We start from the raw sequence: 12690 nt of genomic DNA, 5'->3' as shown, positions 1-12690 counted from the left end.
TGGAAATAAGCCACTGCTTATTCTGAAGAACTGAAAGGCAGGTACTGTGTAGGAAAAGAATGCATGTGCTGTGATAATATATAAGATGTTACCAAGATACAGGCATCAGAAGGGATTTCAGAAATTTCTGTTAGTTTTGTTCCCATAAAGAAATGCGTCAGTCATAATTTAGTTCATAGTTAGAACTCTGTCTCATCTCTGGCATGTGTGCAGTAAGTCATTACACTTCCTTCTTGAACCATGTTATTGACATTTAGGCCACCTTGCCATGCATTATGTATTTTTTGGTAAGGGTTCTCAAATGATTTTTGCAGGTACACCTCATTCAGAACTCTTGGAAGAGGTGGAGTGCATGCCTTCACCACGTTTAGCGCTTACCTTGAAAGTTTCGGGTCTTGGAACAACTCGAGAAGTAGAACTGCCCCTAACGAACTTTCGATCCACCATCTTTTACTATGTACAGAAATTGTTACAGCTTTCCTGTAATGGCAGTGTGAAATCAGACAAACTTAGACGGATTTGGGAGCCAACATACACGTAAGCTCACCACTTCGTTATTCTGTGTAGAGACCGCTGTGGCTGATTAGCAAATGGATGTTAATTTTTTAACTCCTCCTCTGTAATAAGCAATGCTAGAATTAGATTTTTTTTTGTATTTATGTCAGGATGTTATTACTGGTTTTAAAACTACTGCTGTGCCTGCAAAACCAGGGGAAAAAATCATAACCTTTAGGGATCTGCTTGGGAAAATCCCATGGCGTTATAGTCCTAGCAAAAAATCAGCCAGGAGAGTTGGTTGATTTTTTTCCAGGATCACTTTCTCCAGACTTAAGAATAAGTCTATCCCAATATGTAGGAAGTCAGAGTCAGTAGGAGACCTCCATGGATTAACAAAAAAGCATGAAAGGAAAGCATGCAAGGAGTGGAAGAAGGGTCAGGTGATCTAGGAGGAATCCTAGTTGTCCCAGCTTGAATACAGAGCATTAGGAAAGCCAGAGCACATCTGGAATTGAATCTGGTGATATGTGAATGGCAAAAGATTAGTGAACACTTTTGTACAAGTCCATGGGACCCAATGGAATGTACCCATAGGAGCTGGCCATTCTCTGTTATCTTTGGAAGGTCATGAGGGTTGGGAGATACTTCTGAGGACCGGAGAAAAGGAAGTGTCATTCCCGCCTCCCTCAAAGACAGGAAAGATCTAGGGAACTACAAACTGGTCAGTCTTTCATCCCTGGAAAGGTGATGGAGATAGTCCTGGAAACCATTTTGGAAACCATTTTCAAATGATGAAGGATAAGGAGGTGATTGGAAGTAGGTGGAATGGATTTATGAACAGAAAATCATGCTTAACCAGCCTTATAGCCTTCTACTATATGCCTAGCTCAGTGGATGAGAAGAAAGCAGCAGATATTATTTTTCTCAACTTTGGGAAGGCTTTCATTGCTTCCTCTCTCAGTGACAAACTTAGAAAGTATGGACTAGATAGTGTCTCAGAAATGTCTGAACTGTTGGGCTCAGATGGTTGTGTCCTTGGTGTAAAGGCCAGCTGGTGTACCCCAAGGGTTGATGTGAGTCCAGGACCTTTTAAACATCTACATTAGTGGACTGTATGATGGGACAGAGCAGACCCTTAGCTTCCGGACAAAACAAAACTGGGGAGGAGTCACTGTTGGACCAGATGGTTGTGCTGCCATTCTAAGAGACTTCATCATGATGGAGAAATGGGGAGACAGGAGCTTTGTGACATTCCACAAAGGGAGATGTAAAGTATGTCAGCTGGGGAAAACAGCTCTGTGTGTTACGGCTCAGGCTGGGAGACAGCCTGGAAAGGAGGTTGGTGAAAAAGGCCTTGTGGATCCAGGTGGGCATAAAGTTAAACATGAGCTAGCAGTGGAGCCCAGTAGCAAGGAAGATCAGCAGCACCCTGGGCTGCATTAGGAAAGTTGAATGGGGTGATCATCCCCATCTGCTCAGCACTGTGAGTTACACCTGCAGTGCTCTGTCCCAGTTCAGGGCTCCTCAGTACCAGAGGGACAGGAACACTGGGGTGAGTCTAGCAAGGGGCTGCTAGGATGATTAAAAGGCTGATTGCTTCTGTCATACAAAGAGTCTGAGAGATCTGTATCTGTCTAGCCTGGAGGAAAAAGGACTTGTGGACTTTTACTGATGTGTATCAATATGTGGTGGAGGACATAGGGAAGCCAGACTGTGGACTTTTCTTTGTTGTGACATTTGAGAGGGCAAGAGTTAAAAAGGGCTCAAACTGAAATACAGGAAATTTTATTTACATGTGATATTTGAGGGCACTTCCTGCCTCAGTTATTTTTTCAGTGTTAATTTGACCTTAATAGCTTTATGGTAATAGACAGAAATTGTATGGCTTGTGGTGGGGATTAGGGTAGTAAATGGGCTCCATTTACTACCCTAATCAATGTAACTTCTGTCATATTAGAAGAGTGATGTATATAGGAGTGACAACTGCAGTAAGGAGAGGTGCAGTATTTTTAACTGTAGTTCAGATTTTGTCAGTGCTTTTCTGTGTGCCTATTTTCTGAGTTGTCTTCTGTCAAAAATTGCATGCTGTAACAAACTGGTTTTTTGTTAGAAATAGTTGAGAAACATGAGAAATAGTTGTAAATGTGCATGTCTTCTAAGTTAATGCACAGCAAGCTTCTCTAGGACTTCAAAATTTTAAAGAGTTGGTGCACATGTAGTGAAAAATCTAAAGTTGATTTGGCAAATTGGCACAATGAAGGTTGTTTGATTACTCCAGTCTCACTTAAAGAAACATGAATACTTTGCATGATTTATCATGAAAATAGAGCTTGAGAAATTTGCTGCTTCAGGGTATCTCAGATGTTTAGTGCAACAAAGAACAGCTGCTGTTGCTGTTTTACATCACAGTATCTAAATGTCGCTGATACCTAACAAGTTGATGTATAACCTCAGAATTTAGAGGATGTGCTATGAGTATGAAATATTAATTTATTGTTTTGATGTCTAGAATCATGTACAGAGAAATGAAGGATTCTGATAAAGAGAAAGAAAGTGGGAAAATGGTAAGATCTACTTCTGTGTCTTTGTTTTATGGCTGTTTAATAAAAGCAAAAGAATATTGTTGCAGTTTTTGAAATGCTACATTAAAAAAAACTAACAGTTTTCAATTACTTAAAGAATATTAGTGAGTGTATTTGTAAATGCATGCTCCCTTATAAAAAGACATTACATGTTGCATGTGAAATCTTAAAGACTTTACAATCAGGAAAAACCAACATTTGGTGGTTCCTGTTGTAGGGTTGCTGGTCAGTAGAGCATGTGGAGCAGTACCTTGGCACTGATGAATTACCAAAGAATGACTTGATAACCTACCTGCAGAAGAATGCAGACTCAGCTTTCCTGCGCCACTGGAAATTAACCGGCACTAATAAAAGTATTAGGAAAAACAGAAATTGTTCCCAGCTCATAGCTGCATACAAGGTATATGTCTGCATCCAAACTTTTTTTATTATGAATGGCTACGTGCTTTGTTTTGCAGCTTTAAAGATTCTTGTTGAGGGAGAGCCATGATATTTATAGGGAAGTTGAATGTTCAAAAGCCAGTTTCAAGTTTAGGTTTTGCTGCTCTTGCCTTTTCATTTTAATGTCTTCTGTTAAACATAGTTGTGTTAAAATGCATTTGGATCATGATTTGCACCATGCACAATTTGATTAATTGTTAAGTTTGATCACAGTAACTGTTTTGATTTTTTTTCAAATCAGTTTGGAGTACAGTCCTAAAGATAGCAACACACACAATTTTCATTCTTAACCATTCTCTTTTTTACAGGACTTTTGTGAACATGGATCAAAATCTGGATTGAGTCAAGGGGCCATTTCTACTCTTCAAAATTCTGATATCCTTAGTTTGGCCAAGGAGCAACCCCAGGCCAAAGCTGGCAGTGGACAGAACTCCTGTGGAGTAGAAGATGTTCTGCAGTTACTTAGAATTTTGTATATAGTTGCCAGTGACCCTTACACAACACGGACTTCTCAAGAAGGTAACTTAGTTAATTGGCAGAGCTTCTGAAATACTTTAATGAAAAGAAATAAAGGAAAACTTTTCTCTTGATTATTTTCAGAAGGAGATGAGCATCCTCAGTTTAACTTTCCACCAGATGAATTCACAAGTAAAAAAATTACTACAAAGATTCTGCAACAGATTGAGGTATTACACTAATAAATTATATGCAGTGTATATCTGTAGTATTGTTTTATGACCCTGTTATTCTATTCCTTACCATGACTGTTGGAAATTATTGGGTTTTTTGCCATTTTTGATTTTTGAATTGTTTCATAAATGTTTTATTCCTTGCATTAAACTACAGGAACCATTGGCACTAGCAAGTGGAGCTTTGCCAGACTGGTGTGAGCAACTAACAAGCAAGTGTCCTTTCTTAATTCCGTTTGAAACGAGACAGTTGTACTTCACATGTACAGCATTTGGAGCATCAAGGTAAAAAAAAAATAAAACACAAGAAGTATGATTGCTTCCTTTTCATTTTTTATGTATAACAGTTTGTAAATGCTGATTTCCAGAAGGACCTAATGAGACAAATTTTTCTTGCCAAATGTGAATAATTTTGGGTGATGGACGCAAGAAGATGGAAAAACTCAGAATGACAAGGAATTTAATTTTTTAACTTCAGCTGAAGACTTGTTTGTGTACTTATATAAGCCAGGTTTTCCCATTGGCCAGTTTGTCTGAGTTACAGTTCATTGCATAAAGAACTACAAAATAGAAAACATTTGGAGAATCATATGAACTGGAAGTTTTTTGGAAACATGTACATTTTTATTGTTCCAGCAACTTGTGATTGTTTTGGTTCATTTATTTTTAATCAATTAATGTTTTAACAAAACAGAAAAAAACTAAGAAGAATAGGTTATTTTGAAAGTTTCTATAAGTTGCATAATGAAACTGGAACAAAATCAGACTTTAAAACATACAAGGGTATTCTCTAGAGTTCTTTGTTACCTCAGAATCATTAATATTTTTATTGCAGCAGTCATAAATTTTAGAGTATGTAGACAGTGTACACCTTTTTGCTGGTATACTTTTTTTTGTAACAAGAAGGAAGTAGGTTTTCTTGACTGTTGCTACACTTGATTTTCCAAATCAGAGGGTAGAGAGAGAGTTGCCAAAATGACAGTTTTGTCTTACATGCAGTAGAGGTGCATTATGAGGAATGTAAAAGGAGGTATTTAGAAAGAAAGAAAAAGGAAGAGAAGAAAAGGTATTAACTTGCAAGACATCAGTTTAAATCTTTTTATTGTGTAAAAATTTTAACTTCTGCAGAAAGATGGTCCATATGTTGTGATCTTTTTTGTTTTGTAAGAAGGTTGTTTTTAGAGAAGCTGCATTTTCAAGAGATGCCTCAGGAAAGATTGCATGTTAGTTACTTCATAAGTAAAAAGCTTTCTTAAGCTCTTAAAATACTGAAGTAGTTCTTGAAACTCATATATTCTGTATGAACTCTGTGTACACTCTCTGTGTCTGTCATGACATTTGACTATTTTTTCAAAACAATCAACAGATGGTAGCTTTGAAGGTAGCTTATTGCTACATAAATGATAATACATACAAAAATTTGGAAATTTGACTTTGTGTAAGTACTGCTATTAAATGTAGCTGTTCTTCACTGATATGGGTTAATTTGTCTATGATGGCACTTGAACTTTGGTTCTGTGTTGCTCTAAGGAGTGTGTAAGTAAATAACTGCAAAATGGGGTGATGTGCAACTGCCTCACAGTATATAGTGAAAGGTGTCATATGTGTCTATAAGTTTTGAGCATCTGTGATTCAAAGCTCAACAGTAGATGCTACCTTTTGTTCTTTCCACTGTAGTGTAAAAACTACAGGAATTCAGATCAAGAATTGTATATTTTCATTGGTGCCATCATCAGAATCTGGCACTTAGAAATTATTTTGTTTTCTGACTTCATAAAATATGAAGCAGCCCATATTTTGGGGCATTTCTGGCTGATAAATAGTTTAGTTTGGTTTATACCTAAAAGAAATTAGGAGGCAATTAATACTTAAACAAGTCGCTTTTTATTGGTGACTACTTTCAAGTTTTCATGCATGGAAGACATGGAAGTTTTAAACAGCTGGTGTTTGGTTTTTTTCCAGAGCAATTGTGTGGCTGCAGAACAGACGTGAAGCCACTGTGGAACGGACAAGGACCACGAGCACAGTGCGCCGGGATGATCCGGGGGAATTCAGAGTTGGACGCCTCAAACATGAAAGAGTGAAAGTTCCGCGAGGTGAATCCTTGATGGAGTGGGCAGAAAATGTCATGCAGATTCATGCAGACAGAAAATCTGTTCTAGAGGTAAAGCATATCTGCCTAGCAGAGCGAGGTTAGATAGCTGTTTCCAATGTACTGGACAGGATATTGAATATCCTGCTCCATTACCAACGCTGAACATTTCACTAGGATTTTCATTTACTATTAACTTTCCTTGTGTTTTTCTAGGTTGAGTTTTTAGGGGAGGAAGGAACAGGCCTGGGTCCTACCTTGGAATTTTATGCATTGGTGGCAGCAGAATTTCAGAGGACAGATTTGGGTGCTTGGCTTTGTGATGATGATTTTCCAGATGATGAGTCCCGACAGGTACATTTTAATTTGTATTTTAAACTGAGTACTTGTGTAAAAAAAATGGAAAGTGAGCTAGACATCCAGGTAGGAAGAATACATGTTCATACAGCAGCTAATAATCATGGTCAAGAATGATCACTGGTCCGCAGCTTGTTTTTTTAATTCTTCCCTTTTTAACAGAGCAGTAGGGTATAAGAAGTTAGTGCAGATATCTAATGAAATCCACCTTTAATCATGTCTGCTTTTTTTGTCTGCCTCTTAAATCAGGTTGATATCGGTGGTGGACTGAAACCACCTGGCTACTATGTACAGAGATCATGTGGACTGTTTACAGCACCATTCCCACAAGATAGTGATGAACTTGAAAGAATAACCAAACTCTTTCATTTCCTTGGAATTTTCTTGGCTAAATGCATTCAGGACAATAGACTTGTGGATTTACCCATTTCTAAGCCTTTTTTTAAACTCATGTGTATGGGGGACATTAAAAGTAACATGAGTAAGTTGATATATGAATCACGGGGTGACAGAGACTTGCACTGTACTGAGAGTCAGTCAGAGGCTTCCACAGAAGAAGGACATGATTCCTTGTCAGTAGGAAGTCTGGAAGAAGACTCCAAATCAGAATTTATTCTTGATCCACCAAAACCTAAGCCTCCTGCCTGGTTTAATGGAATTTTGACATGGGAAGACTTTGAATTAGTAAACCCACATAGAGCTAGGTTTCTAAAAGAAATTAAGGACCTTGCAATTAAAAGACGTCAAATTCTAAGCAACAAAAGTCTGTCAGAAGATGAAAAGAACACAAAACTACAGGAATTAATGCTGAAGAATCCGTCAGGTTCAGGGCCTCCTCTTAGCATAGAGGACTTGGGGTAAGTTTTCATATTTATTTATACATAGGCAAATAATCTTGTATTAGAGAAAGAAGCCAATACATAATTACAAATGAATTAGTAATAAAGCTTAGGTTTTAAATAGCATCTTTGCAAGGGGGAATCCATGGAGATGCAGCCATATTCTTTTTCTTTGGATTGAGGATTTTTTCTTCTCACTTGCTCAGTTTCCTAATCTTAAATTTGGCTATGTTGCAATGATGTATGACTCTGGAGACATAAATACTTGTAAAAACAACTGCTTGTAAAATTACAGCTTCAAAAAAAGGGCGATTCTGTAATTTCTTTGCTCTGATAACTTGAAATGTATCGAGTGTTTTGGAGAGCTTTTAAAGAGGACAGATTGACATCTCTGTTTGTGTTCCTAGTACGATGTATAAATCCATGTTAAACAGAGCATGTGTTGAGTTCTAGCAACTGTAAAAGACAAACTACTCATACCTGTGTAAACCCATGTTAGGATGTCATCTTCCCTAGTTTTAAATACTTCCTTTGAAACAATAATTTTTCTACCATTATATTATAATCATATTGTGCCACAAAAATTGTGTAGTGTCAGAATTCAGTAATTACTTAAGGCTTTGGAATCATAGACTGTCCTGAGCTGGAAGGAACCCCCAAAGATCAACCTGCACAGCACCATCCCCAAGGGTCACACCCTGTGCCTGAGAGCATTGTCCAAACACTTCTTGAACTCCCCCAGGCCGATGCTGTGATCCCTTCCCTGAGGAGCCTGTTCCAGTGCCCAACCACCCTCTGGGGGAAGAACATTTTTCTAATACTCAGCCTAAACCTCCCCTGACGCAGCTTGAGGCCATTCCCTCATGTCCTGTCACTGTCACCACAGAGAAGAGATCAGTGCCTGCCTCTCCTCTTCCCTGTAACTGCAGTGAGGTCTCTCCTCAGTCTCTTCTCCAGGCTGAATAGACCAAGTGACCTCAGCCACTTGTATGCCTTCCTCTCTAGACCCTTCCCCATCTTTTTAGCCCTTCTGTCAGTGATCTCTAATAGAGATCACTAATCTCTAATTATATCCTCAAAGAGCTTGTGGAATTTAGCCTGGCTTGTTATAGAGAGAAGGCAAGTAGCACTGTTGAAGAGCCTAAATGCCTTATAGTTCAAACGGCTCTGTAATTGTTATTGCTGGAATTTAATGGAAATAGTTTTTCTGAATTTATGAACTAAATGAAATTATTTGAGTAGTTTTGAAGCTGATAGCTCTAAAAAAGCTGATAGCTCTAAAATTTCAATTTATGAAATTTTCAGTGGGTATCAAATCCAGGTAAATAGAGAGTAAGAATGTGTTTGCATACCATATGTTTGAAACACATATTATCTGTGCAGTCCATTACTGTTTGTAGTTCTGTACTTTTGTATATACATGAACATTGATTCAAAGTGATCCACTCACAATGGTTTGAAATCCAGTGAGGTGCTTTTGGGTGTGACAGGTTGTAAATCTGGTGTGTTTACAAAAGCAGTAGCAGACTTGTTTTCAGTTATTAACTACTTTGTATTTTGAAGTTTAAATTTTCAGTTTTGTCCTTCGTCCAAAGTATATGGGTTTACAGCTGTGGATCTCAAACCAGGTGGTGAAGATGAGGTGAGAAAAAACCTACCTTTACAATTTAACCATCAGTTCAATTTTTATGGTCTCAATAATAACTTTAATGAACAGTGAATTCTTAGAGTATCTATCTACTGTCTTTGCAGACTGTAACAATGGATAATGCAGAGGAGTATGTAGATCTCATGTTTGACTTCTGCATGCATACTGGTATACAGAAACAAATGGAGGCCTTCAGAGGTAATTGTAAATATAACAATGTATATGAGGTTAGGTGGAATAATGGGTGTTTAGGGGGATGCTGGTTGAAAGTGGTGGCATAGAATGGCTTTCAAAAATAAACTTTTTACTTAAGAATGCAATAGGTAAGATACTAATTTCAGAATACCTTTGCATTAGTTATGCTGTTTTTAATTGTGAAGATGTTCCACTTACCTTAATTAAGAAACTATTGATTGATTCTGGTTTGACTAAAATACAACTTAAATGCTGAGATCATTTTATAAACATTATTTGGACTCATGTTTATGACTGTGTCTTGTGTAAATTAAAGATGGCTTCAACAGAGTCTTTCCAATGGAGAAGCTGAGTTCCTTCAGCCATGAAGAGGTTCAGATGATTCTGTGTGGAAATCAATCACCTTCTTGGGCAGCTGAGGATATCATCAATTACACCGAACCCAAACTGGGATATACAAGAGATAGGTACTTTTATTCTGAGTGATTTTTAAATAGTAACTAAAGGAAAGTGTTAAGTGATACAATGTCCAGGATGTTCATTAGATGAAGTTGCCAAATTAGATGAAACCGGTGGTTACTGAGGAGCAGGTGATTGTCTAAAATTGCATGAAACAATGTGTTACAACAGATAGGTTAGAAAGTACTTGGTAGTTTTTTGATGAGAGAAGATTAAAAAATTATTCAAAGACAAGTAACTAATGAAAACATAATGGCAGCTAATGCAGATTACTAAAATTAGATTTTAGAGTTTTTCTTCTCATATTTGAGAGTAGTTATACTTTTTTTATGACCGTGCACATTTGTTATTTTGCTCATATTTCTTATTCTTTTCTCTTGAGGTGTAGTTAAAAAAAGAAAGTGTACTATGTAGGGGACAAATATACTTACTGGCGGTTGGTTATCAGAAGGTGGTCTTGATGTTTTTGGGTTTGTTGGGCTTGGGTTTCACTGCTTGTCATGTTTGGTAGCAATAACATAAAAATCACTTCTGGAGCTGTGTTAGAATAAGCCTGCTGAAATGTTTGAGCTCTACTTCTCTACCCAGTAATATGCATTCAAATGCAAGATACCCAAATAACCCCCCAAGATAAGTATGTACCTAGTATGTACCTATAAGTATGTACCTATAAGTATGTACCTAGTATGTACCTATAAGTATGTACCTAGTTTTTTGTCTAAGGAGATTAAAGACACTGCAAGGAGATTAAAGACTATTTTTTTTTATTTAAGGATGTTTTATTCTTAATACTCAACAGGCCCTAGAATCTTACAATGTCTGCTTAAACATGACTAAAGATTTTAACTCTACTGTGTCAAGTTAAGAGAAATTTTAAAACTCCCCACGCTCTCTTCTAGTGTTATCAGAACTAATTGCTTTACTTTATTTTCAGCCCTGGATTCCTTCGATTTGTGAGAGTCTTGTGTGGAATGTCCTCAGATGAGAGGAAGGCGTTCCTGCAGTTCACCACGGGTTGTTCGACGCTCCCACCCGGGGGGCTGGCAAACCTCCACCCCCGGCTCACTGTTGTGCGCAAGGTACGGCTCTCACCCTTGGAGCTGCTTGGGCTGGCACTGCAGGGCGTTCTAATTAACAGTGATGGCGTTTATTTTGGTTATTCAATTTATGGCAGTATGCTACGGTTTTAGTACTAACCTCTTGTTTCAGGTCTGCTCTCTGATACCATATATATATTTTTCACGTATAATTAATATATTTAAATATCAAAGTATTAATCTACATGTAAAGCAAGTATATTTATAAATTGGCCTGTAGCTTTGCTGATGCTATTGTTTCTTGACAACTGATGTTAGGTACGCAGCAAGTGCCATGACTTAGAGGACTTTACAGCTTTTAAATTCCATACTGAGTGCTGTCAACAACTGCTGTAAAATTCTTTTTTTTCCTCAGGTTGATGCTACAGATGCAAGTTACCCATCTGTGAATACATGTGTGCATTACCTAAAGTTGCCTGAGTATTCTTCCGAGGAGATTATGAGGGAGCGTCTGCTAGCTGCTACCATGGAGAAAGGCTTCCATCTCAACTGAGCCGCTGAGCGCAGCCCGCGACATGGAAGTGTTTTTGATCCTAGCGAAGCCTCTTGTGTTTGTGTGCAAAAATACGATCTCCACGCTGTGCTCTGACGAGACTTGCCTTTTTTCACCTGTGAGGCTTTAGGAAAATGTGGAATGTTTGTTAGCTGCTAATGACAAAATAAATCCTTGTAACTACACAGCCAGCAAGAAATTGGCACAGAACACTGTGTGATGCTTCAAGGGCTTGCACAACTGGAAATTAAGGTGTTTCTGTTTGACTGTTCCAAAGAACAGATCATCAGATTTTCAGTGTTCACTGATACAAATTTCTAACAGTGTATTGTGTAAAGTTTGTCTTTTAATACCCTGTACACTACGGTTGCCATCACTGATCCCTGTTTTGCTGGCTTTAAGCTAACTGGTCAGAAACTTGCTTCCTTTAAAATTTAGACTTAATGGGCATCTCCAGCCTTTTCTTTTTTAATGGTGCCTGCACTATTGGAGTATTTTAGTGGGTTTTTGCGTATAATCATGCACAACAATTTTTTTTCTTCTTTTTCTTTCAAGTGGGAATATATTTTGATTTCTCAAATGCCCTGCTATAAAGATCAAATCCTTAAGTGTGTTTGTGCAGCTCAACAATAAAGCTAATAAAAAACACTGGTTCCTAGTGCAAGGCACACTTAAAGCAAGTTTTACTTTCGGTTGTATTTTCTTTGTATATTATAAACATTTATTTAACTTGTTGCAGTTTGAAGTTTAAAAAAAAGCACCCAATGTGTAAGCTCAAAAGTAATCATTAAAATGTTTGCAACATATAAAAATGTCTCTTCTGAATACTTCATTAGTACTTGCTAAATCTCCGGACACGTTCTGAACAATGTGCCATGCTTTTTTAAAGGTTTCAAAGAACTACATAAGAGAACTACTGATCTCACAAATTCATCTCTGTGTTCAAATCTTTTCAGAGTAAGTGGAAATTCTTAAGAGTGATCTGGCAGTGATCACCTGCATGTGGCAGGTTTTGGTGCTCTTCAGTGAGCCCATGTGATTTGAGACTATAGCTCTTTATTGCACTGGAATAAAATCTGGGTCAGATGATACAGCTGATTCAGCTTTACTTGAGCTGGACTGGCTTTCTTGGTGTTAGCATGTGATGTTTATTGGAAGAAGAGTAGCTTACAGTAAGGTAAAGCAAGATAGGGTTTTAAAGATTTTCAAGTAGTTGATACCAAAAAAAAAAAAAATCTATTGTGGTTGAATCTATGTAATAAGTTTTACTTTGTTGTCTTTGGTAACAACTTCTTCTCAG

General features: G+C 37.6%; 1 protein-coding gene across 7 annotated transcripts in view; it reads left to right on the top strand.

The window, feature by feature from the left end:
• The window catches only part of HECTD1 (HECT domain E3 ubiquitin protein ligase 1), a 59528-nt gene extending 47332 nt beyond the window's left edge, over window positions 1-12196 (top strand). For all 7 annotated transcript variants that reach the window (XM_058025752.1, XM_058025749.1, XM_058025748.1 and 4 more), the window contains exons 29-42: window positions 315-537; window positions 3008-3062; window positions 3298-3480; window positions 3830-4040; window positions 4122-4207; window positions 4368-4495; window positions 6173-6374; window positions 6519-6656; window positions 6909-7516; window positions 9062-9140; window positions 9251-9344; window positions 9658-9808; window positions 10735-10879; window positions 11253-12196. In XM_058025752.1, coding sequence (XP_057881735.1) covers window positions 315-537; window positions 3008-3062; window positions 3298-3480; window positions 3830-4040; window positions 4122-4207; window positions 4368-4495; window positions 6173-6374; window positions 6519-6656; window positions 6909-7516; window positions 9062-9140; window positions 9251-9344; window positions 9658-9808; window positions 10735-10879; window positions 11253-11390 — 2441 coding nt within the window. In that variant the 3' untranslated portion in view covers window positions 11391-12196. The remainder of the gene's footprint in view (window positions 1-314; window positions 538-3007; window positions 3063-3297; window positions 3481-3829; window positions 4041-4121; window positions 4208-4367; window positions 4496-6172; window positions 6375-6518; window positions 6657-6908; window positions 7517-9061; window positions 9141-9250; window positions 9345-9657; window positions 9809-10734; window positions 10880-11252) is intronic.
• The last annotated feature ends 494 nt before the right edge of the window (window positions 12197-12690 follow it).

This window comes from Melospiza georgiana, chromosome 6 (assembly GCF_028018845.1).
Source record: "Melospiza georgiana isolate bMelGeo1 chromosome 6, bMelGeo1.pri, whole genome shotgun sequence".
NCBI classification, from domain to species: domain Eukaryota; kingdom Metazoa; phylum Chordata; class Aves; order Passeriformes; family Passerellidae; genus Melospiza; species Melospiza georgiana.
The sequence above is the reverse complement of the archived record's forward strand: the minus strand, read 5'-3'. Positions and strand labels throughout refer to the sequence as shown.